The 26,750-nt window shown below is 42.3% G+C and overlaps 1 protein-coding gene across 1 annotated transcript in view; it reads left to right on the top strand.

Annotated features, from left to right (window-relative positions):
- The window catches only part of LOC138769299 (immunoglobulin superfamily member 1-like), a 94,148-nt gene that overhangs the window by 51,076 nt on the left and 16,322 nt on the right, over positions 1 to 26,750 (top strand). Inside the window, exons 3-5 of the mRNA XM_069947682.1 lie at positions 2,995 to 3,175; positions 23,078 to 23,113; positions 25,177 to 25,452. Of these exons, the coding sequence (XP_069803783.1) occupies positions 3,139 to 3,175; positions 23,078 to 23,113; positions 25,177 to 25,452 (349 nt within the window). The 5' untranslated portion in view covers positions 2,995 to 3,138. The remainder of the gene's footprint in view (positions 1 to 2,994; positions 3,176 to 23,077; positions 23,114 to 25,176; positions 25,453 to 26,750) is intronic.

The raw sequence follows: 26,750 nt of genomic DNA, 5'->3' as shown, positions 1-26,750 counted from the left end.
ACATCTATAAAGGAGGGGAGACATCTATAAAGGAGGGGGGACATCTATAAAGGAGGGGGGAGAAGAGAGAGGGGGCCATCTATAAGGAGGGGGGAGAAGAGAGAGGGGGGCATCTATAAAGGAGGGGGGAGAAGAGAGAGGGGGGCCATCTATAAAGGAGGGGGGGAGAAGAGAGAGGGGGGACATCTATAAAGGAGGGGCGAGAAGAGAGAGGGGGGACATTTATAAAGGAGGGGGGAGAAGAGAGAGGGGGGACATTTATAAAGGAGGGGGGAGAAGAGAGAGGGGGGACATCTATAAAGGAGGGGGGAGAAGAGAGAGGGGGGACATCTATAAAGGAGGGGGGAGAAGAGAGAGGGGGCACATCTATAAAGGAGGGGCGAGAAGAGAGAGGGGGCACATCTATAAAGGAGGGGGGAGAAGAGAGAGGGGGACATCTATAAAGGAGGGGGGAGAAGAGAGAGGGGGGACATCTATAAAGGAGGGGGGAGAAGAGAGAGGGGGACATCTATAAAGGAGGGGGGAGAAGAGAGAGGGGGGACATCTAAAAGGAGGGGGGAGAAGAGAGAGGGGGTACATCTATAAAGGAGGGGCGAGAAGAGAGAGGGGGGACATCTATAAAGGAGGGGGGAGAAGAGAGAGGGGGCACATCTATAAAGGAGGGGGGAGAAGAGAGAGGGGGCACATCTATAAAGGAGGGGGGAGAAGAGAGAGGGGGGACATCTATAAAGGAGGGGGGACATCTATAAAGGAGGGGGGAGAAGAGAGAGGGGGCCATCTATAAAGGAGGGGGGAGAAGAGAGAGGGGGGACATCTATAAAGGAGGGATGAGAAGAGAGAGGGGGGACATCTATAAAGGAGGGGGGAGAAGAGAGAGGGGGGCATTTATAAAGGAGGGGGGAGAAGAGAGAGGGGGGACATCTATAAAGGAGGGGGGAGAAGAGAGAGGGGGGACATCTATAAAGGAGGGGGGAGAAGAGAGAGGGGGCACATCTATAAAGGAGGGGCGAGAAGAGAGAGGGGGCACATCTATAAAGGAGGGGGGAGAAGAGAGAGGGGGGACATCTATAAAGGAGGGGGGAGAAGAGAGAGGGGGGACATTTATAAAGGAGGGGGGAGAAGAGAGAGGGGGGACATCTATAAAGGAGGGGGGAGAAGAGAGAGGGGGGACATCTATAAAGGAGGGGGGAGAAGAGAGAGGGGGTACATCTATAAAGGAGGGGGGAGAAGAGAGAGGGGGGACATCTATAAAGGAGGGGGGACATCTATAAAGGAGGGGGGAGAAGAGAGAGGGGACATCTATAAAGGAGGGGGGAGAAGAGAGAGGGGGACATCTATAAAGGAGGGGGGAGAAGAGAGATGGGGAAATCTATAAAGTAGGGGGGAGAAGAGAGAGGGGGCCATCTATAAAGGGGGGGGGGAGAAAAGAGAGGGGGCCATCTATAAAGGAGGGGGGAGAAGTGAGGGGGGCCATCTATAAGGGAGGGGGAGAAGAGAGAGGGGGCCATCTATAAGGGAGGGGGAGAAGAGACTGTATGAGGTGATAGTGATATATGTACAGTGGAAGTTATTTAGTAGCAGCGGTGGTGTTAGTCAGTATGTGATGGTATTAGTCAATGTGCGGTGGTATTAGTCAGTGTGCGGTGGTATTAGTCAGTGTGCGGTGGTATTAGTCAGTGTGCGGTGGTATTAGTCAGTGTGCGGTGGTATTAGTCAGTGTGCGGTGGTATTAGTCAGTGTGCGGTGGTATTAGTCAGTGTGTGGTGGTATTAGTCAGTATGTGGTGGTGGTGTTAAACTGAGCACAGTGACCGAGGGCAGAAGCAGTCTGTCTCTGTACACTGTGTAGTGGTGACAACCTGTAACTGCAGCTCAGCTACACAGTACAGAGACAGAAGCTTCTGACCCCATTTACTGTGTTATTATCTGTAATTCCAGTCATGGCCGTGATGATACAACATGTAGCCGCGCTGCACTCACAACATCGTCTCATAACTTATCACCGCACGGCGAGTGGGCCTGTGTGCTCGGAAATGCCAGGGCTGATTTTTAGTCCCAGTCCGGCCCTGATTGGCTGTATCCATGTTTTCCAGACTACCTTAGAGCTTTATCTAAGTTCAGCAGCCCCAGCTAATCAAATACCGAACGTTCAGGTTCGGATTGACTTGAACCCGAACCCGGTTCGCTCATTTCTAGAAAGGAAGCAGGGAAGCGTGCCAGGCTGATTATAAGTTATGAAAAAACACCATCGCTTATTAATCAGGTACTATTTGTTTTATTGTCCTATGAACTGTCCACCGATGTCTCAATTTTATAGCATATTATAAAGCTGACAGACTCCCTTTAAGCATTTACAGGGAGTGGAAATGCTATGGATATTAAAAGTCTTCAGCCTACTAGAGTGTGAACAAAGTGAATGAGAATTGTAGAAACCTTGTATTCTAGTCTCTGACTATAATTTATTTTTATTTATTTATTATTATGGGGGCTGCCATCTTGCATGATATTCTTTTAACAGCATAAATTATATACTTTACAGCAAGCCTCATTGCAATAAGCACAATGGATCGGACCCTATTGTTTGTATGGGGCAGGTTTGTAAGCATGCTCTGTGACCTGTGCATAGATAATTCTACAGGGAAGGCTAACTGATATTGTCTGATCTATATACTGATGTCACCTTATGCTGTAATTCTGTACATATCACTTTACAGCAGCCTCCTTATCATCACAGACAGGACAGGAAGGCTCATCAAAGTTCGTTTTCTGAAAATTCTTACTACAGTATATTATAGAATATTCAGGCCATTACCACTGTAATATTCATCTTGAAGAAGAGATCTATCCAACCCATAGAAGTAACAAGGATAGCAGAGTTTGCAGTTCCAGTACTATGCTTTGCTATGTATTACAGGAATGCGCTAGGAAAATACTAAGTATCTTTTACTTTCACTATGCTTAACACCCGACTGTGGACTGTGATGTTTCGTTTCAGATCCAGACCATAAGATCTATGTGGTACAGTATATATACCGGATATAGGGAAGGTGGAGAGAAAAAAAATGATGCAATGATTTAAGATCTAGTTCTCTCTTTGAATGAATTATTTTACATCTGCAGTATTACTGGTGGAAGCAACATGGGTCCAGTCGCTTACATCTTCTTCAGGATCATCTGTAAGTACAGAATCAGGGGTGAAGCTACATCAGTGCAATAACAGCTGCTGATACATTATCCTATTTTGGGGTTACTTACTAATTGGCCTTTGGGTGTGTCTTTAATTGAAAAGTCCATTGAATTTAATAGTAAAAAACTGAGAAAGAACGGTGAAAAAACAAAAAAAATAATGTCTGCTGTTTGCAAAAGACATCCGAAAATAATTGTCATGATCATTATTTTGACGTCCGCGCAGATAACGTCCGTTATTTTATACATTGTGAGCAATGGACGTCCATCATTACATTGACTTCAATGCATTGCAGTCATTTAAATTGCAGCAATAAAGGCCGCCTTTTTAAATAGAAAAAGCAGACGCCTTTTCTCTTTTTTTTGACATTGTGTGAACATAGCCTTACATAGATTTTTATATAAATATGTGTAATACTATTTTTTTGTTGTTGTTTAAATAGATGAACGTGTACACAAAGCTAACAGAAGCTAATAGAAATCTATTTCTGCAAGTCAAGTATCTGATTCTGATTGATTATTGTTGGTTTCTGATTAATTATTCTATGTTGCTGGGCATGATGTAAAAATAAATAAAGGATACTTACCTACCTACTTTCAGTCACTTGCTGCTCCTCTCTTAACCCTGCTTCAGAGCTCAGGATTTGATCAAGGACTTGCTTGCAAAGTCAATCACTGGCAGCTGCGGTGTCCAGTTCCACTCAATGATTGGCTGAGCGTGCAGGTCCTGAGCCTAACAAGCAGAGAAAAGAAATGAGCAGCAGGGAACTGGGAGAGGTAAATATTGTTTGTTTGTTACTGCAGCTGTGTATGTCCATAAGCATAGCTCCACTGTAGTTTGGGCTTCCTGCTACCTTTAACCTCTGTCTAAATGTCTTTAAATCTTGCTGTACTGCTCTTTGTCTCTAGCATAGGGGTCAGCATGGACAGTGCAAAAGAGGGCCTATTTAGGAATTGTGGGCACACCTGCTTAAGAGAGCTTCTTTCATCTGTTCTTCATGTTCCAAACTGCTGACACTGTTAGATACCTGTTAGAGACACATGGTACCTTTCATATATCCGTCTGTGCTTCCGGGATGCAGAAAAATGCTTTTATTCTCCAGTAAAAAGTGTCAGAGAAGTTTTGCCAAGTTCCTGATCTGTTGCAAGCTGGCATACCTCCTCTTTTCCCTCCCACACCTGATCCTGCTTGATTGACAGTCAGCTGCAAGCTGAGCTCCATGCAGGGTAAGAGAAGGGAGAAGAGGAGGTATTACAGCCATCTGAAGACCAGGAGCTACGGAAAGCCTCTGATACTTTTTACTGGAGAATGAAAGCATTTTCTCTGTTCTGGAAGCACAGCTGGATATATGAAAGGTACAGTGTGTTTTCTAGTCCTAACAGCTCTATAACGGTGTCAGCAGTTTGGAACGTAAATTGCAGCTGACAGATTCTCTTTAAGCTCATATTTCTTCTCAAAAGTTGACCAAAGATAACTTATATTTAAAAATGCATGGGAGTCTTTCTATGTTCTTTTTCATTTTTCTTTCTAATTCCTTTCATGTAACCAACTCTTCCCCTTTTACCATGCCGAAGCCTTGCAACAAAGTGGTTTACACAGTTCTGTTTTCATGGTGATGTTTTCATCAGGAAACTGAATCATCAGCTGTTGGATTTTCTAGATAAAAACTGTGAAAACCAAAAAAAAAAAAAAAACTTGAGCTCTGATTAGCTGCAAGGAACAGAATCGGACAGCTTTGGCTTTCACAGTTTTTATTTATTCTCCCCTATGTTTGTTTAAACCATACACTGCAGTTATATGTTTCTTTTATTTGTTACATACTATATTACTTCTATAATAGAAATGACCCAATAAGGAGCAATTCTTCACTGCTCTACAGAGTCATAACTCCTCTATACGTGTCCAAAATTGCATAGCTATTGCATCAGGGTAATTGCTATTGTCATAAGAGAGGTTTTTTTTTTTTAAATAAAACTCAATGGAAAAACAGATCAAAACACAATGCAATCTGTATTTTTCAAAAAACGGTTTGCAAAAATGTAGTGTGAACCCAGCCTTAGTGATCAGCCTTGCTGCACTGGGATAAAAAATCACTAAAATGGGGGCTGGCATTGTTTTTTCTTGAAAATACTGTGTAAAGTAAAGAAACCATATGCAAGTAGACAGGGTTGGAGACCCTAACATTTTATACCAGATGGTATCTGCAACCACTGCTGTGTCTGTCAATTACTTATATTATCAAATATAAGTAATTATCAAATAAACTATTTTCCTGGTGTTCTGAATCTGGACTACAAACTAGAGATGAGCTAAGCAGCATTGTTTTGTTTCGTATAAAGCAAGACTGTTCAGCTTTTGCATCCCGCAGGCTGGCGGCTCAGTGAAGAGGGTGGATACAGCCTGAGGACCGCCTGGAAAACATGGATGCAGCTATCCAACACACATTGGTCCAAATTTATCAATCTGAGTGTAAAACTGCCTGATTTGCCAAAAGCAACCAATCATAGCTGAGCTTTCATTTGTCAAACTGCTCTGGTGAAATGAAAGCTGAGCTGTGATTGATAGATTAATCAGGCAGCTTTTTGTCCTTAGAAAGATTGATAATTCTAGGCCAAAGAGATAATAGATAAAGAGATAATACCACCATTATCACGAAGCTGCACGAAGATGGCAGCTTGACAGATAAGAGCACAGGTCAGATTTACATCATACGAAGCAAAACAAATCTGGTTCGCTCATCTCTAGTTAAAATCATGCAATTAGCCTGTGATCAAGTGTTTGCTGGTTTGACACTTGACCCCTGGGCATTAGCGCCTAAGGCTAGGTCCACACTGTGTTTTTAACGGATCCGTTTTATGAAAAAAAAAAAAAAAAAATGAATGAAATTGTGTGCATCAGTTTGGATCCGTTTTTCCGTTGACTTTTACTATAAAAAAAAATCCAAAAATCCAAAATCTGTTGTTTTTTCATTTCAAACCAGGGGTTCCTTAGACTCTGCTCCTTGCTGTTAGATGGGGAAAATAAAGAAACTGACTCAATCAACTTTGATAATTTTTCTCCCCAACAAATTTCCCTGTCAATTATGCAAAAGCGGTTAATCAGGGGAAGAAATAACAGGGTGCGTCACACACATAGAATAATCGGTAAAGTAAGACAAAAATAACATTATTCATTCATCAGAATATGTTGACCAGTTCATATTGGGCTTCTTATTGAGTTCATTTTGCCATAGTTGTGGCTCTCGGAGAGTAACATATTTAGCTGTCAGGGCTGAAAACCCAAATCAAAAAGAAAATTGTAACACATGTGAAACACTAAAAAGTGAGATAAAAAACACAAAGAACAAGAAAGGAGGAAAAGGGAAGGCAAGGAGGGGGAGAAGGAGAAGTTCTCCCCATGTTTATGTGGGTTTCCTCCCACACCCAAGAACATACAGTACAGATAGGTGATTTTAGATTGTGAGTGCTAATGGAGACAGGGACCAAAACTGGCTATGTGAAGTGCTGCAGAAGTAGTTGGTGCTATTATTATTATTATTATTATTATTATTATTATTATTCTAGGGCACAGATGCAGGAGAGGCAGAATTAATCCTAGATTGGGGTCTTGAGAGATAAAAGAGCCCCAGTATAGATCCCAACTGTCCAAACTTTTTGCAATAATTTCAAGGTGTTGTTTCATTTAGCAGTGGGGAACTCCATATGCCCCCGCCCCCCCCCCCCCCCCCCCCCCCCCCCCCCCCCCCCCCCCACACACACACAATGTCTTGGATGATTTCCTTTTAATTTCCCTTGATGTTAAGTAAAGAGGCAAGTAGGCCTTGAAATCTTGTCACAGGTCACCTTCAATTAACTCACATGATGTCAGTTAGTCTATCAAAAGCTTTTAAAGCCATGGCAATGTTTTCTGGAATTTTCCAATCTATTTAAAAGCTCTGTGATCTTGGTGTATGTAAACTTCGATATGGTGAATTACAATTAGCTAAAACTATAGTTTGTTGCTATGAAATCTTCAGAGGGAAATATGAGTTTTAATCACTTTAAGTGTATGTAAATGTATTGACTTCAGCTAAGCCCATAACCAGCTAAAAAAGACAAGTCTATATGCAGATTTTCCATCACCACGCTTTATATCACATGATGTGTATTAAAAATGAAATCCTAAATGAAGAAGTAATACGGGAATCTATATTTGCATAATAGTTTATATCATTGCAAACTATGCACCAAGTAATCTACTTTTCTGTTTGTTCAGCTTTTTACTTGGTTTGTGTTTTTAGCCACAACCAACTGGAAACTTAAAGGGAACCAATTAGCCCAATCGGGCTGATATGGTTCCCTGAAGCGCTGTATACAGCTCCTGCAGCAGCTGCGGCACATACTGGCCGTGGCTGCAGCAGGAGCTGCATAACCGAAAAAAAGCACTGTAATCGCCCGGGCGCGTGACAGGCAGCGGCGGGGAGGTAGTCATCTGGGCGGCTCCCCGCCCGTCACTAGCCATTGCTCTCCGCGCTCATCTGGGCGGCTCCCGGCCTGTCACTAGCCATTGCTCTCCGCCCTCCGAGGGATGATTGACAAGTAGAGAGACCAGTAACGGACCTCTCTGCCTGTCATTCATCCCCTCGGAGCGTGCTGACAGGCAGAGAGCGGTGACTATACACGGGCAGGGAGACGCCCAGATGGCTTCTTCCCCACCTCTGCCTGTCACGCGCTTGGGGGATTAAAGTGCTTTTTTTCGGTTATGCAGCTCCTGCTGCAGCCACGGCCAGTATGTGCCGCAGCTGCGGCAAGAGCTGTATACAGCGGTTCAGGGAACCATATCAGCCCAATTGGGTTCCCTTTAATCAAAATGCCACTGAAAAAATGTTTTATCCCAAATAATATGTATACAGATAACCAAATTTTTCAAGCATATATTATGTTCTTGTGCCCTAACAAATTGACAACTATTTTCCTACTACATTTTCGTGTAATTCTTCCCTCCCTAAACAGGTTATATATTGTATGGTAGGTTTACTGTTGTGTACCTACAAAGTTCCTTAAAGGGGAGTAACGTAACACCATAGAATCAAACTAAATTATTAATATAAATGTATTCTTTTTTTTTAAACAATATTTTATTAGTGGCTTATGTAATATTTGAACATACATATTGAAAATTCATTACATATTCAAAAAGAAAGTCGCTCACAGGCAACAAAGGATTGTATGTTTACAATATCCTACAGATACAATGAGCCTTTGTAATAACCTTAAAAGATATATTATCATATACAATACAACGTAGTCTTACCAAAAACATAAGTAGAAAAACAGTAATTTATAATATCACCTTAAAACATGGTATAGATGTCAGATATTCAAATATGCTACCAATAGAATGGAGAGAATTGTCTTTAACAGAGAAAGGGAAAAGCTTAAGATATTTGGAGTGCTCCCAGAGTTCCCTTTTGGGCAGCCATGCAATACCAATCAGTGTCCTTAAATTGATTTATGACAGAGTCTCTCTCTTCTATAGTAAAATCATGAATTAGAAATTGTGTCCATTTGGACATAAATGTTTTTGTTGATTTTTCTTTGGTGCGCAATACATCCAAAAGTTCCCAATGAAAGATCGCCTTCAGAAATGTCTGGTAGAGTATCCAGTATCCGGTGTCTTAATAAACATTTCAGGGAAACTAATAGAGTACAATGAATTCCTTTAGAAGTAAGTAATTTAGGAGAGGGAGTAGTAGAGTCTATATCAATAAAATGAAAAAGATAACTAAGAGGGAGAAGTGGTATGGCATGGCCCCAAGTGGACAAAAGATAGAGCCGCACAGAGTCCCAAAATTCCTGCACTCACGTGCAGGCCCAGGCACAATGAAACAAGTCTGCTTTAGGAAGTGAACATTTCGGGCAACTGTTTATGTGAGCAGTGTGGGAGTTGGAAAAAGGAATATTAAAGGCATATATAGCCTTGTGTATAAAGCGGAAATGTATTTCACGTAGAACCACATTGGGAGTGGCAGAATGCACTAGTTGAGATCCTCTCAATATTTGTTGGGTCAGATCCTCTGAAAAAATTACGGAGGACCATTTTTTAAAAAAAATTTGTCTAGATAAATTCTTTTGAGAGCGTGCTCTAAGTTCTCCATATGTATGTGATAAAGAATTATGAACCGGTGGTGTTGGGAATAGATTATCAAATTCTATATCACTTTCTGCTTCTGCTATGTCCCGCACTCTGGAAGTAAGAAATTCAATTATAGAATCGTATTGAGGTAAATGAAATGAAGACAATTTAAATCGTGTTCTGACGATATCCCATGATAAGAAAGTGTTGGAATTAGTATCCAGCAGATCCCCAACAGAAGAAACATGTGAACTCTGCCACTCTGAGTAGTCCAATTTGTCTGAGTCAGGTGGGTAAAGTGGTGAATGCCACAGAGGAAATCTTTTCGATAGGCAAAAGGGTAAACCATATAATTTTCGTATCACCTTCCATGTGGCAATGGTGTCTTTAAAGATAACACTTCTCTTAATTTCTGGGGGGAGTTCTGGTAATTTAGCATGTAGCAGGGTAGGTAAAGGCCAAGGTGCTGCTAAAGCTTTCTCAATTAAAATATTGGAGAAATATGACGTGTCCATAATCCAATCTTTAGCATGGCGAAAGAGAGCGGCTAAATTATATAATCTAATATCTGGGCATTGAGCGCCACCTTTAGAAGTAGGGAGACAGAGAGTGGAATAGGCAATACGAGGTCTCTTTGATTGCCAAATAAATTTAGTGAAATATGATTGGAGTAGGGAAACGTCAGAATGTTTGAGTAAAAGGGGTATTGTTTGCATTGGATATAACAGTTTTCCAAAACACATCATTTTGATTAAGTGGGTATGGCCTAGAATTGACAATGGTAGAGATTCCCATCTCTGGAGATCTTGTTTTATTCTCTTAATTATAGGGCGATAGTTCAGGGAATATAGTGAGGAGGGAGTTCTGCCAATCTGGATTCCAAGATAAGTAATATAGGATTTAGCGATGGAGACCCCCGCAGGACCCGAAGTAGACCTCTTATGTGGAGTTAGGTAAAGAAGTTGACTTTTATGTATATTGATTCTATACCCAGAGAAGGAACCAAAAAATTTTAAGGCATCTAATACTGCCGGAACATGTAGATCTGGGTTATCTAAATATATTAAAGTATCATCAGCAAAGCATGTAACTTTGATGACTTGGGAACCAACCCGTATGCCTGAGAAAAAGTCAGAAGAAATAAGATATCTAGCAAGAGGCTCCATCGCCAAATTGAACAATAGAGGGGATAGGGGGCAACCCTGTCTGGTACCTTTTTGTAAGGGAAAGCTATCTGAAAGGAAACCCGGGGTATGAATTCTAGCTTTCGGAGATGTGTATATTGTGGAAATAAAATCTTTGAATTGACCTGTGATACCAAATTTTGTTAAGGTCATGTCCAGCCACTCCCAGCTGATATTATCAAAAGCCTTTTCGGCGTCAATTGCCAACAGACCTGGAGAGTGGCTGGAACGACCCCCAGATTGGACACCAGACTGGGCCGCTAGTACCGTTCTTATATTAGTGACACCAGAACGTCCTTTTATAAAGCCAACTTGATGGCTGCCTATTAGTGATGGTAGGATGTCTGCCAATCTATTGGTCATAATCTTTGCCAACAATTTTAGGTCTAAATTTATTAAAGAGATTGGCCTGTACGAATTAGGAGATGTCGGATCCTTCCCCTGTTTATGTAGTATTTTGATATATGCAGTATCTCCCGAGGGGAGCATGTGATGGTCAGTCAGAATAGTTTGGAAAGTAGAAAGAAGGGTAGGGGAGATGACAGAAGACATAGATTTATAAAATTCCGCACTATAGCCATCAGGGCCTGGAGCTTTGTTATTTTTAAGTGTAGAGATAGTGGTAGTAATTTCCTCCAATGTGACTGGGGCGTTGAGAGAATCAAGAGAAGGTGTATCAAGAGAAGGTAGAGTTAATGACTCTAGAAAGTTCTTACCAGCAGCTAGATCAAGCCTATCTTTGGAATATAGTGAGCGGTAAAATTGTTGTAAAAGTTGTGATATGACTTTAGGATCTTTTTGTATATTACCCGCTGTATCTTTGAGAGCAGGGATATTTGTAGTAGGTCTACGTCCTTTAGCAAGGTTAGCTAACATTTTCCCAGATTTATTACCATAGCGGAATAAACGGGATATGTATTGATCTCTATATATAGCATTGAGTTTTTCCTGTGCAATTTCGAAAGCTTGTCTAGCTGCTGTCCATTTAGATTTATTGTCATCTGTAGGGGAAGACAGGAAAAGAGTGTATGTAGAGCGCAGATCTTGGGAAAGTTGAAGATAGTTTTTACGTGCTTCACGTTTCTGGGCAGCCACATAAGAAATTATTTGGCCCCTTAGAACTGCTTTTGCAGTCTCCCAGAAAAGTATTGGGGATTGGGTATGTTGAGCATTGTTAGAATAGAAGTCTGACCACCATTTTTTTTAATAGTTTGATAAATGATTCATCATTAGCTAAATGAGAAGGAAATCTCCAAATAATATCGGATCCCTTCTGAAAAATATCTCTTAATTGTAAACTAACAGGGGAGTGATCCGAAATTACTATATCATGAATTTCAGAGTCTTCTACTCTGCCAAGAGAGTCCGGTGACACTAAACAGTAGTCTATTCTTGACCAGGCAGTTTGGGAGTGAGAGTTAAAAGAGTATTCTCTACCATCTGGGTGTAGATGACGCCAAGAATCAGATAGGGAGGTAGAATTAAGGAAGTTGGATAAAACATTATCTGATGAAGTATATACAGAAGGGGTCTTAGTTCTTTTTCTATCTTCAGTTGTATTAAGAACAGTATTTAGGTCTCCACCAACTATTTTAAGATTATTGTCATCTTGCAGAATGAGGTTTTCCAATTTTTAAAAAAAATCAGGTCTCTGAGTGTTGAGACCATAAACGTTATATATGCTATATTTGCCCGCTGGAGTGTCAATAAGAAGATGACATATCCTGCCTTCATCATCTTGATATTGAGATAATACCGTACAGGCTAAATTTCTATGTGTAAGAATAACTACCCCGCCTTTACGGTTAATAGCTGGTGAACCATAAACTGCACCCACCCAAAAACGTTTGAGTCTGAAATAATCCGATTCAGTTAAATGTGTTTCTTGCAATAATACTATATCGGCCCTAAGTCTCTTAAGGTGTTTCAGTATAGAAGTCCTCTTAGATGGGGAACGTAGTCCCTTAACATTCCAAGTGATTAATTTCATACAATATTAATAGAAGAGGAGGTGTTGAGAAGAGACCCTGGAAGCACAATAACATAGTGGGTAACCCTTTCAGGCAGAAAAAGAGGATAGCATGTAGCATTTTCAGACAAACTAAAGGTGATATACCTAAGAATAAAACAGTTAACAATATAAACTAAGCGAATAAAGTGAGATGTGGACTTCACTTTTTTCGTATTGTCCAATGTTCGGAGCATTCGCAAACTCCGCATTATGGAGAAGAAATAAAGAGAAAGAAATAACTGGTAAAGAGGTCACATCAACCTCCGCTCCACTAAATGAGTATATATTAAAATTAAAGACATACACATCCCTACCCTCCTGAGAAATGTGTGAGTTGTCACAGGGAAGCAAATAAATAAAATAAAATAAAAGGAAGAGCCAGTATATAATGATTAGTACTTAAAGAAGTTGTACTTAAACCTAAAACCATACAAGGTGGAATTATACATATACATACATATACACGCACACACACACACACATATACATATATACATACATAAATACATACTTACACAAAGACACACACACCACCAAATGCATTACTACCTAGACTAAAGAAAATAATAATGTAGTAACAAGGTGTCCCTAATATAGTATTTAGTCAACATATATAGGGCTAAATAGAGAAAAAATACTCAGTTTTAATGAGCAGCATAGCGTCCAACAGAATAGAGATGGAGTTCATAATCATTCCATTTTTTCTACCGTGTCAGTAGGACTATCCAAACGTCGTCTCTTGTGCTTGTCTTGAATAGGTGGAGTGAGACCCTTTACATCTTTAAGGGAAGAAATGGCTTCCTCAGGAGAACTGTAAAGAGAGGCTGAACCATCCGATTTGAAAACTTTCAGTATGGCAGGATAAAGAAGAGCAAATCGTATTTGATTTTTTACCAATGTCGAGCAAATGTGTGCAAAAGCTTTACGTTTTTGAACCACTGCTGCGGAGTAGTCATTAAACATGAGGATTTTGTGGCCACGAATTGCAACATCAACTGTAGATTTCTTAAAGCTTTGTAAAATGTTGTTTTTATCATTATAATTCAGATACTTGACAATCACTTGTCTGGGTTTCTGTTCCTTTTGATTTGCATCTTGCTTTCGTTTCGCTGGTGGGGGTCCCATACGGTGCGCTCTTTCCACAGTAATGTGACCTGGGATACCCAAGGCTTGGGGAATTTCTAGAGAACATATAGCATGTAATTGCATGGCTGGAATGGATTCAGGTAAACCTATAATACGTAAATTGTTGCGCATAGAGCGGTTCTCTAGATCATCAGTCTTTGTTTGCAATGAAGCTGTGACATTCATATTCTGTTGTAGTTTTATTTTTGTAGAATGTATTTCATCTTCTAACAGGCTGACTCTCTCCTGAAGTTCAGTAATCTGTGAGGTATGCGTTGCTATATCTCCCTGTATGGTTGCTAGGGAGGAAACTATAGTGGCCTCAAGAGAGGATTTTATGTCATTTAATATCATCTTGGACACTTGAATTGCCAGTGCCTTGCAAGACATATTTAGTCCTGGTATTATGGTGTCACAGAGGTCCGGCACTGGGGTTTGTGAGGTATGTGTTTCCTCTGTGTGTGCCTCAGCAGCAGCACCTCGTGTCGGCGCCATCTTAGGTGTCCCTGTGACAGAGCTGTGAGGTAAATGAAGGAGGGCTTATGGGGAGGTGTATAACTGGTTCCCAGCTTAATGAAGTGGTGCCTCCGACTCCTCGGCACTTAGAGAAGTCAGAGATGTGGTCCGGCAGGGCCGGTAATGTCAGGAGTCAGAGCGGGGAGCGATATTATGAGCGGAGGGTGGAGGAGCTCACTCACACTGCTGCCATCCCATACACGCCGGAACTGGAAGTCTAAATGTATTCTATACAGGTTTGTATTTGTCTTTTACTTGTCAGCCTTCCTGTCTGTTTGGTTAAAGGGAAATTATCAGCAGGTTCATAGGTACATACCTCCTGATAGGTACCTGTAGCTGCAGAGTTCCTGATCCTGGCACCGGTCATCTTCTTTTCCTCCTCAGTGCCATTTTCTGTATTTTGATGATAAGGAAATACAGTGGTGCCTTGGATTAAGAGCATAATTCGTTCTGGGGCGATGCTTGTAATCCAAATGTACTGTTAAACCAAAGCAAAATTTGCCATAAGAAATCACTAAAATGCTGACAATTGGTTCCACACCCCAAAAATAATGATTTATTATTCTGAATTACATGTAGAACAGATGAAACAAACATTCAGAAACAGCAGAATACGTGATATTATAAGTTACTGTACAGTATAGCAATCAGCATGTAGAGTATAATGTATAGTAAGTGCATAAACCTGAAAATATAGCAGCAGTTTGTAGATACAGAATGGAACTGCATATCCCTAAAATGCAGTAGTGTAGTACAACAGGCTAGAATAGAGAAGCAGGGCTGCTGTCAGAGGTCTGTGTGGTCACATGACAGCTATGGGGAAGGGGTGTGTGTTCAGCATGGACCAATCAGGAAGTGAGAATCACAGAGCTGTGCAAGAGCACAGTGACAGAAACTTTTCTATACAGCAGTGTGAATGGCGGCGTGAGTTAAGGTACATTATAGCAGCAGTGTGTATAGCTGAGTGTGAGTGCAGGCACATTATAGTAGCAATGAGCTCTTAAACCAAAGCAATGCTCTTAATCCAAGTTCCAATTTTGAAAAACTGAGCTCTTCTTGCAAAACACTCTTAATTCAAGTTACTCTTAAACCAAGGTACCACTGTATATAAATTAGCCCTTTGGTGCACTGGTTGGCATCCCACCCGCTGGCTTCTACTTTTCGCCCTACTTGTGTATAATAACATATTCATAAGTAGTCACATCTCTCTGCTCTCACCAGATCTCAGTAACGGCCCCATGTACAACGCCAGGCTGCTGCATGAGATCTGGTGAGGGCAGAGCTACTTGACTAGTTATGCATATATTATTGCTCCAAAGGGCTGATATGCATATTTGCTTTTCATCAAAAAGAGTAAAACAGAGCTGCGGAGGAAAACAAGTAAACTGGCACTGAGATCAGGAACTCTGAAGCTACGGGTACCTAGCAGCAGGTTCGTATGTACCAACCTGCTGACAGTTTCTCTTTTTTTTTTTTTTAAACTCGTTTTATTGAAGTATGTACACCATCAGATACAAACATTGGCATATGCAGAATACATGAGAAAAATCAATAAAGGTGGCATACAACAGCAGAAATCAGTTTGCCGTTGTCAATGTTCATATAACAAGTCTCTCCTCAAACACACAAAAAAAAAATAAAATAAGGAATAGTATCATAAGCAACACAGAACGTAAATAAAGGGTGGGCGGTCAACCACAGATAATATTCCAAGCGTCAGAGCTACGATCACACTGAAGTCTCACCTCCTACGCCTCCTGTCTCGCTCTCATATATTGATTGGGAGAGTAATTTGTACAGGGTGACGAACACCAGTCTCCCCACACCCTATTAAATTTGGATACGCACCCCCTATTTTTATATGTCACATACAGATATGGTAGCATTGAGTTCACCAGCGCCTTCCATTTCCGCACAGTAGGCGGCCTCGTATCCATCCACCTGATGGCCACAGTTTTCCGTGCCATGAATAAGGCCTCCCGCATAAATATTCTCTGGTGGTGTGACCACTGTTCCTCATCTAAAAGTCCAAATAAGCAAGTTGTAGGGTCATGTGGCACAGCCACCGTTAACACCACCTCAAGCACCTCCAACACTTGCCGCCAGAAGTCCTGCACCGGTGGACAATCCCACAACATATGCCAAAAATCGGAGGAAGGCATTCTACAACAGTGGCATTCCGTCCCAGGGCATCTACCCATCTTATGCAACCTAATAGGGGTCAGATAGCTTTGATGCGTAATAAAAAGTTGTGTAAGTTTATTAGTTGCAGCAGGAGAGACTAATACATGGGAAGCCAACATATCTGACCATATATCATCTGTGATGCCAGATATCTTAGCCTCCCATCGGGCCCTTACCGGGAGGGTGTCCAGTTCCAGTTTTGAGCGAAGCAAGTAGGAGTATATAGCGGATATGAGGCCCCTGGGGCCCTGAGACTTAATTATCCCTATCAGTGGAAATTTAGAGAACGGTGGTCCAGTAGGGGGAAACTGAGCCCTAAAAGCGTGCCTTAGTTGGATATACCGAAAAGTTGATTCTCTAGGGAGCCCGAAAGTGTCCTGAAAATACTGAAAGCCATAGAACCCCTGACTCCCATATACATCCCCCACCTTTGTAACCCCACGGTTTATCCAAAATAAAGGCTCTATTGCTCCAGTCATATGAGTGAATTGGGGGTTATACCAAAGAGGCATTTCTAGCATGTTATCTGTAAATGATAGAAGTTTCTTAGTTTCCACCCATACCTGCCTCCCCAATTTATGCATCGGGAGCAATTTAGTACCACGGGGCATCCCTCCCTCCAGTACGGGCCATAAATGTTCAAGTCCCAGGACATGAGCTAGATGATGTTCCCTGTTGGGCAAAACAGCCGCCTCCGCCCACTTGGCAAGATATCGTAATTGCCCGGCCAGGTAATAAATGAGCATATCGGGCAATGCCATACCCCCCAAATCCTTAGGGCGTTGTAGAGTAGTCTGTTTCAATTTAGCCCTATTAGAACCCCACACAAAAGGGTGGAACAGTGAATGGAGCCTTTTAAAGAAATACAGGGGAACCGGGACCGCCGCATGCTCCAAGATATATAGGCATTTGGGCAGAATAATCATCTTAATGAGGTTAATGCGGCCAGCAACTGATAACGGTAGGGAAGCCCAATTGTGGAATTTAGTACGTACATATTCTAATAGGGGAAACACATTAGTTTGAAGGTCGTCTGAGGGATTTTTATTAATTATGATTCCCAAATATTTAAAACTGTGTACTACCTTAAGATCCCGTACCTGTGGCCCCCATCCCCCCTCCTGCAGCGGCATAAAGTAGGACTTGGACCAATTGATTTGGAGGCCAGAGAAAGATCCAAACCTCTCAACGATTTGTATGGCAATATGCAGTGTATTCTCCGGATCCGACATAAATAATGCCATGTCATCGGCATACAGACCGATACGGTCCTCTCTGATGCCATTAACAACTCCCTTGTAGGCCGATGACTGCCTAATGGTGAGTGCCAAGGGTTCTATTGCCACCGCGAACAGGAGGGGCGATAGAGGGCACCCCTGCCTGGTGCCTCTAGCAAGCCTAAAATAGGGGGAGAGCAGACCATTCACCAAGATATTGGCTCTAGGGGAGGAGTAAAGGATAGATACCCACTTAATAAAAATAGGGCCAAAGCCGAACCGTCTCAGTACCTCCATCAAATACGGCCATTCCACGGAGTCGAACGCCTTGGCCGTATCAAGAGAGGCAATCGCCCAGTCCGCCTTCCTCGCTCCCCCCACCTGGACCACCGCCTGTACACGCCTGATATTTTCTGACGTGGATCGTCCTGGCATAAAGCCCGATTGATCACAATGAATGATGCTCAGAATCACTTTGTTTAAGCGGTTAGCCAATAATTTAGCTAGGATTTTATAATCTAGGTTAAGGAGCGATATGGGGCGATATGAGGTACATTCATGTGGGCTCTTATCAGGTTTTAACAACACCACAATAGTTGCATCGTATAGGGATTCGGGGAGAGTACCAGTGCGTAGGGCTTCACGGTACATGGCTACCAGCCCAGGCGTTATCTGTTCCGCATACAGTTGGTATACTTCCGCCGGGATACCATCCGGGCCCGGAGATTTACCCTTCCGGATGTCAGCTATCGCTGCGGATACCTCCTCCACCGTGACATCAGCCTCCAGTGCCTCTTTCTCGTCCGCAGACAAGGTCGGGAAATTAATCTCATCTAGATAGCTATGTAGTGCATTCATACTGTAAGTCGCCCTTGAGGCATATAATTCCTCATAGAAGGCCTGAAACTGAGCAGCAATATCCGTATTTGTACGGTGTGAGACCCCTGTCTGATCTATGATTTTTAGAACGGCCGGAGACTGAGAGTCACGGTGAACCAGGAAGGCCAGCAGTTTACTAGACTGATTGCCCAGTTCAAAGAAAGATTGTTTTGCAAAAAATAATTTCCTATCCGCTTTCTCACGAATGCATAAGAGATATTGTCTACCCACACTCATCCATCGGTTTTTATTTGCCTCAGATGGGTCTGCAACATACACTCTCTCCAGTTCCAGACATGATTGTGCTAGAATCCTCTCCTCTCTGGCACTCTCCCGTTTAATATAGGAAATCGTGGACTGCATGCATCCCCTCAGGTAGGCTTTGAACGTTTCCCATACCACCAGTCTGTCATCGTGCTCCACATGCACCGTGAAGAACACCTGCAATTGGTCGGGTATTCTGTCATGTTCCCCTATTAATTTAAGCCAGAATGGATGTATGCGATGAGATTTAGGTTTAGGGCATTCCCTCAGAGTGATATCTAAAATAACCGGTGAGTGATCTGACGGGCCTCTCACCCCATATCTCATGTGAGATACAAGGGGGATGACACAGGGACTGCTGAATATATAATCTATTCTAGATAGGGTATTGCAGCCAATATTATGGCAAGAATATGTACGTTGTGTAGGGAATAGAAAGCGGAAAATGTCCACCCAGCCCATATCAAGTAAGAAAGTTTGTAATGGGGTTACTGGTTGAGGAGGGACGCTGGCATGTCTATCCATTAAGGTATCCCTTACCATGTTCATATCTCCCATACAGAGAACCTTGGCACCCGGATGGGAGGCCGCAAATAAAGCGGCTTGATGTAGGATGCTCATAGAAGCAGGAGGAGGCAGGTATACCCCCAGCAGGACATATGGGTCGTTATCAATCGTAGCAGAGACAAATACATAGCAACCATTGGGATCACTCTAAACTGTCTCTGGATTCCACTTAAGGGATTTATGTACGAGGAGTGAAACCCCCCTGGAGTGTGATGTCCCACATGAGTGCACCGCCCACTGAACCCATGGTTTTTTAAGCCATTTAGTCGTTTGTGGTGTGAGATGAGATTCTTGTATACACACTATGTGAGGATTGTACTTGCGTATGTGGGAGGCTATAATCACCCGTTTCCTCGGACTGCTCATCCCCCTGATGTTCCAGGACATCACCGTTAGAGATGCCATGGCACTGTTGATGACTTATGCGGCATATGAATTAGACCAATCCACCCACCCCACATCTCGAACCATCCATCAGAGAAACTGCAGAAGAGAGACCTGTATAAACAAATACAACAGAATAGTCGGCAAGAATATAGGGCAACGGCGCCCTCTAGTGGCAAACAACTTCCACAGCCAACCGGGCTGTAACTTGAGTATATTGCTAGAAATGGTAAGGCACACGAACGGCACCACAAGGTCTGTGCCTTTGTGCCACTTGATGTAGTCAAAGGTGGCATCCTGGTTACAGGGGAAGACCCCGGCACACACACAAATAAAAACGTTCCAATCACGCAGTAAGGATGAACCACAAGGGATATACAGACAACAGCGCCCCTGGTGTCTACATAGATATGGACCCCGGGCAGCACTCACAAGTAAATAGAATAAACCGAACAGAACTTTCACACCAATAAAACATGGAAACCTCTCAAAGCTGTTAGGTACATAAGATTGGAAGAGCATAAAAGTAATTGTGGCTCAGTCATACCAAGACAATGCATACACCCTTCCACCATAGCGGTGACTAACAGGCACTCAGTAGCAGAAGAGGGAGAGAAGGTGCCACTCATCTATCTCCAACTGCCCCGTCATAATACTAACACCTAGAACAGGAGGCAGACATAGTCCTCAGTCTCTTCCTCTGCGGGCCGCGTTCCCACGTCGTGAGGCCCACTCCTCAGCTTCCTGCGGCGTAGTAAAGAACACCGAACGATCGCCATCCACGACCCGCAGACGTGCCGGGTACGCCATGGAGTATGGGATTTCCATCTCACGTAGGCGCCTCTTCACTGCAGTAAAGGTGGCTCTCTTCTTCTGCAGGTCTGCCGAGAAGTCCGGGAAGATGGATACTGCGGCACCGTTAAACAGAATGTCCCTCTTCTGCCGCGCCATACGGAGTACCACATCTCTATCTGTGCTATTCAATAAACGAGCCAGGAAGGGTCTTGGGGCAGCCCCCGGAGGCAATGGCCGTGCCGGAACCCTATGCGCACGCTCGACGGCGAACGCTGCAGAGAAATGAGCTTCAGGGAAAAGCTCGCGTAACCATTGCTCAGTGAATGAAACTGGGTCAGGGCCTTCGGCCTTTTCAGGTAAGCCCAGTATTCTCAGGTTATTTCGTCGCAGTCTATTTTCCAAATCATCGGATTTCTGTCTCCAGAGCTCGGCAGCTCTCTCCAATGATGCAATAGACTGAGGCACTGGGTCAAATCTATCTTCCATATCTGAGATGCGATCCTCTGCCCTTTTCACTTTCTCTCTTAAGTTCTGCATATCTTGTCTTATGAGGCTAGCATCTATTTTTACCTCATCCAATTTAGCAGTCAGCGTAGCTTTGCAAGATGAGATTGCATTCATCAGGTCTTTCAGAGTCAGCTCTGGGGCTTCCTCATCCTCCTGTTCCCCCATGTCTGACCTGCCAGCCGCCACGGCAGCCCTGTTGAGCTGTGTCGCAGGCATGCGGGCGCCATCTTGGAAGTCCGGCTTGACAAATTCTTGCAGCTTTTATGTAGCTGTCCGGGTCCGTTTGCCCGTCATCTTAAGCAGGGGCACGCAGGGGACACTCCGGTCGTCGGGTGAGGAAGAATTTCCCTTAAGGATATCTGCAGGATGTGTGTATGTGCCGCGTCTTGCCGGAGCTCCGCTTACATGCGTCCGCTCCCGCTCGTCTCTCGGCCACGCCCCCGACAGTTTCTCTTTAAATACTTTTGTTAACAATGCCAGAGCATCTTTTTTTGCAACTCTGTATTGTGCAGTCCCTCCATTACTCCTCCTGATAATATGCTGCTAAATTGATCATTGGGTGTTACCATTAATCTTGTCAATAGGGTGTATCTCCACCCACCCAGCCTGAGAATATCTTTATACACTTTGAATTGAATTTTTTTTTTAAAGGGGGGGGCCCGGACGCGGCTGCAGTGAGGTTCTCGGCTCCAGTACCGCTGCAGGGCTGATGGGGCCGAGGGGCTGCGGGCGCCGGGGCTGATGCGGGCGGGGATGCGGGCAGCTGGGCTGCATTGTGGGCGGCAGGGGGGTTAAAGCACATACTCACAGCGAGATGTCAATCCCGCTGCAAGTATGTACTATCATAGAAGTGAATGGTACTGGATCCGCAGCTGATCTCGCTGTGGATCCGGTAGGTGTGAAACTACCCTAAAGGAGTTATTCAGGGTTAAAAAAAAACATGGCCACTTTCTTCCAGAAACAGCATCACTCTTTAAGCTCCATTTGCTTCGATGTAACTGAGTTGCAAAACCACACAAAAAACTGAAGACATGAGAGGTGCTGTATTTGAAAGAAAGTGGACATATTTTCTAAGCCTGAGTAACCACTTTAAAATCGTACATTGTTTTTTTCCTGTGGACACCCATGTAAAACATGAAATTACAAGAAACTGTCCAGAAACCTATAAAAGGAACTAAAAATGAAGAATAGGAAGTTTATTAATTGTGAAATCAGACATGTCAGCATGAATATTGCCAGTGCTTATGATGTAGTGAAGGAATTTACAAAATTACATTCCTAAAAATAAAAACAAGAACATTTCCCATCAAAGCTCTAATGCATTATGTAACTATGGCATAACATGATTAAAGGGGTTGTCCAGCGAAAATCTTTCAAATTAACTGGTTTCAAAAAGTTATATAGATTTGTAATTTAATTCTATTTAAAAATATCAAGTCCTTCTGTACTTATCAGGTGCTGTATATCCTGCAGGAAGTGTTGTTTTATTTTCATTCAGACACAGTGCTCTCTGCTGCCATCTCTGGCCGAGACAGGAACTGTCCAGAGCAAGAGAGGTTTTCTATGGGGATTCCCATAGAAAATCTCTCCTGCTGTGGACAGTTCCTGTCTCGGCCAGAGATGTCAGCAGAGAGCACAGTGTCAGGCAAGACATACAGCAGCTGATAAGTACGGAAAGACGAGATTTTTAAATAGAAGTAAATTACAAATCTATATAACTTTCTGACACCAGTTGATATATATATATATATATATATATATATATATAAAAGATTTATGCTGAGCAACCCCTTAAAGGCCATGTTCACACACTGTATTTTGGCATTTTGCAGGTTGCAAAAACAGCCGTTGTTTAATAACATTGATCAATTACATTACTGTGTATGGAATCATGGCTGTAGTGTATACACCCTGTATACACTACGGCCGTGGTTCTCTGCGGCCGCACACAAAATAACTGACAGGTCTATTTTGTGCCGCCGTTATTGTTATGCTTGTCAGATAAGAGCTTCTTTTGCCTATGTTCATCCATCTGATATATGATATCCCATTTAAGGTCCATTATGTTATTATACATTCAAGCCTAAGTTTGTATTTCTTTGGTTTTGGTAAAACTCTAAAAAGTTCTATTTCTTATATTTTAGGTTGCAGTCTACTGATAATGCAAAGTTATGTGCAAGGTGAGTAGTGATATGTTTGTAACATGGCAAAGATCTAGTTGTTTCTTATAGATGGAGTGGACTGACCCTTTGTGTATTTGGCCCAGGTAACATAACCAGAGATGCCATATAGGCTTCTGTATATAGGGACGTGTTAAAGTCATTGTGCAGCATGAGAAAAACATGGCTGCTTTCTTTCAAAAACAGTGCCACACCATCCTGCTGAACAGGGATTAATCATTGTAACCAGAAAACCCATATGATATTTAGGGGTCAATAATGTTGACTACTACTTTATACTAGTGGCACTTTATACTATTACTTTATATGAGCAGCAGCTGGAATTTTACGTTTTCATTTCCATCTATCCATATAGTTACTCAAGGCCGGATTCACATTACGTCTTTGCAATCTGTTTTTTTTTTTTCATGTTTTTTTGCATTTGTGTGCATCCGTTTTGATCCCTTTTTCAATTGACTTCCATTATAAAAAAAGGATCAAAATGCATCCTTTTTTTAACATAGACAAAAAAGTGGTCGACCACCTTTTTGTGTACGTCAAAAAAAAGTATGCGTTTTGATTGATTCTTTTTATAACAGTCAATGGAACAACGGATCAAAATAGATGGACACAAATGCATCAGTTTTTCCATCCTTTCTCATCCGTTTAACCCTTAGTCGACCCAAGACGTATCCGTACGTCCGGGGATGTCTCCATGTTTTCAGAGCGGGGCCGCGCACCGGCTGCACTCTGAACCGCCGCGTTCCCAGGTGCCGCTCGTAGCTGGGACCGCGGCTATTAGCGGGCACAGTCCGATCGCCGTGCCCGCTAATAAAGTCATTGGATGCAGCTGTCAAAGTTGACAGCTGCATCCGATTACTTGAATGCAGCCATCCCTGGTGTCTAATGGGGTGAATCGCTCCTCCGGGAAAACGATCCACGCATCTTACTCCGTCCGGGGTCTGTGGCATAATGGAGCTGATCCTGGCTCGGCACTCGATTGCTTCCGGCTTCAGCAGCCGGAAGCAATCAATGTGCCTATCTCATCGATCTATGCTGCATATCTATGCAGCACAGATCTCAATGAGAGATCAGTGTACTTATACTAGAAGTCCCCCAGTGGGGGCTTCTAATATAAGTGTGTAAAAAAAAAAAAGTGTTATTATCAATAAAAAACCGCCTCCCCTAATAAAAGTCAGAACCACCCCCCTTTTCCCATGTTATAAATAAAAATAAATAAATAAATAAACAAACATGTTTGGTATCGCCGCGTGCGTAATCGCCCAAACTATTAATTTATCATATTCCTGATCTCGCACGGTAAATGGCACAAAAAAAATCCCAAAGTGCAAAATTTCGCATCAAATCCAGAAAAAATTGTAATAAAAAGCGATCAAAAAGTCACATATGCGCAATTAAGGTACCAATACAAAGAACACATCATGGCAAAAAAAAATTACACCTCACACAGCCCCATGGACCAAAGGATAAAAGCGCTATAAGCCTGGGAATAGAGCGATTTTAAGGAACATATATTTGTTAACAATGGTTTGAATTTTTTAAAAGATACAATAAAAGTTAGACATGTTACATATCGTTGTAATCATTACAACTTGAGGAACATATGTAACAAGTCAGTTATACCCCAGGGCGAATGGCGTAAAAACGAAAAAAAAAAAAAACAAATAAAAGAAATGCGTTTTTCAATTTCACCACACATTGAATTTTTTTCTGGTTTCGCAGTGTACTTTATGAAAAAATTCAGCCTGTCATTGCAAAGTACAATTAGTGGCGCAAAAAAAAAGGGCTCATGTGGGTTTCTAGGTGAAAAAATGCAAGTGCTATGGCCTTTTAAGCACAAGGTGGAAAAACGAAAAGGAAAAAATTGAAATTGGCCGGGTCCTCTAAGGGTTAAAAAAAAAAAAAAAACGGATTAAAAAAAAAAATTGATTGCTAAAAGGTAGAGTGGACCCACAAACATTAGTGATCCTTACATATTTTAGAACATACTTTCATGGTTTACTTAGGTCTGACTATTAATATCTTTCTGTAAAAGAGTCTAACTAAGGTTTTGCTTTTCTTAGGAAAACTTCCTAAACCGATTTTAGAAATAGACACAGAGGATCCCACTGAGTACTATATGGTTGGTGGGACAGCTTCATTATTTTGTGGAAATTCATCCAATGCAAAACGATTCACTTTTAGAAAAAATGGAAGTAAAGATATAATAAAAGAACATTTAGCTGCATTATTCACAATTTCAAGCTTAAGTGAAAGTGACAGCGGATTCTATACCTGCCAATACGAAACCGATTCTGAATTATCAGAGTTCAGTGATCCTGAGTACCTGTATGTGAGCGGTAAGGCATTAATAGCTTTTTTTATATTTGGCTAAATTTGAAAGATAATATTATATGTTTTATAATGGCACATTGTGTCATACCTTGGGCAAAACCTAGGAGGCAGTGCATGACAATGACAATCTACATTACCAGTCTTTGTGCCAAGAGCTAAAATTGTGATAAAAGTAAGCTAAACCTTTGGAATTACTTGGTTATCTAAGTTGTTAAACTGCTTGTGTTGATAGTTTTTTGTTTGTCTTTTATTGAGCACATTGAGTAAACATCCATAGTGCAGGGATAAGCGGTAAGCAAACCCTAGAATTTAAACACCCTTTTTAGTAAAAATTACCTCCACCAAATGTTTCCTGTAGTTGCTGATAAGATGTACACAACATTGAGGGTTTAGATTCTTGGACACAAATCTTCATTGTAAACCACTAATTACTTCATTTACTTGGGTCATTGCCTTGATGGATCACCCAACATCTTAACTTGAGGTTATGGACTGTTGCCCTTACATTACTGTATTTTGGTACACCTTTAGGCTATGTTCACACAACGTATCAGACCGGCCGTTCCGTGACCCCGGCCGAGTCACGGAATGGCCGGTCTGTGCCCGGATCATCCGTCCGGCCGCAGAGCTCTGATGCGGGTGCATCAGCGCGCGCCCGCATCAGAGCTTCCCATAGCGCACAGTGAAGCGAACTGACACGTCTCTCTGCGGCCGGAATTCACTGAATTCCGGCCGCAGAAAACTGAAATGTCAGTTATTTGCAGCCCCGTATGGGATCCCGGCCGGAGTGTGTACAATGTGTATACGCTCCGGCCGGGATCCCATAACAGATAAGGTTATGTTGCACTCCGCGAAAAGTACGGCCGTTGTTGCCGATGGCAACAACGGCCGTACTTTTACGTAGTGTGAACATAGCCTTAGAGTAATTTTCCCTCAATAATTGCAAGGTGTATGGCCAACATTTTCTAAGTACTTTTAGGACATAATTTGTTGAACGACTTTTTTGGAGAAACCTTTTTTGCACAAATGCACAACCTGAAGGGGGCGCTGCACTCAAGGCTTCCCACAGGTATTGCTGAACTGAAACACATTTGAAAGGAGAAATAGTCCAACGTTGCCCCTTAATGTTGGACAACTCTGATTACAGCTACATGAAATCTTTGGTGGGGGTGATCGCTGCTAAAATGGATCTGTATGAAAATTGAAGAATTTTCTTGTTTTTTTTTCTCCCTGCACTGTGGAAGTTTACTCAATGGGGGACATTTATTAAAAGGCCAAAATGCCTTTTTTAGGTGCATATGGG

Source organism: Dendropsophus ebraccatus, chromosome 12, assembly GCF_027789765.1.
Source record: "Dendropsophus ebraccatus isolate aDenEbr1 chromosome 12, aDenEbr1.pat, whole genome shotgun sequence".
Lineage (NCBI taxonomy): Eukaryota > Metazoa > Chordata > Amphibia > Anura > Hylidae > Dendropsophus > Dendropsophus ebraccatus.
The sequence above is the reverse complement of the archived record's forward strand: the minus strand, read 5'-3'. Positions and strand labels throughout refer to the sequence as shown.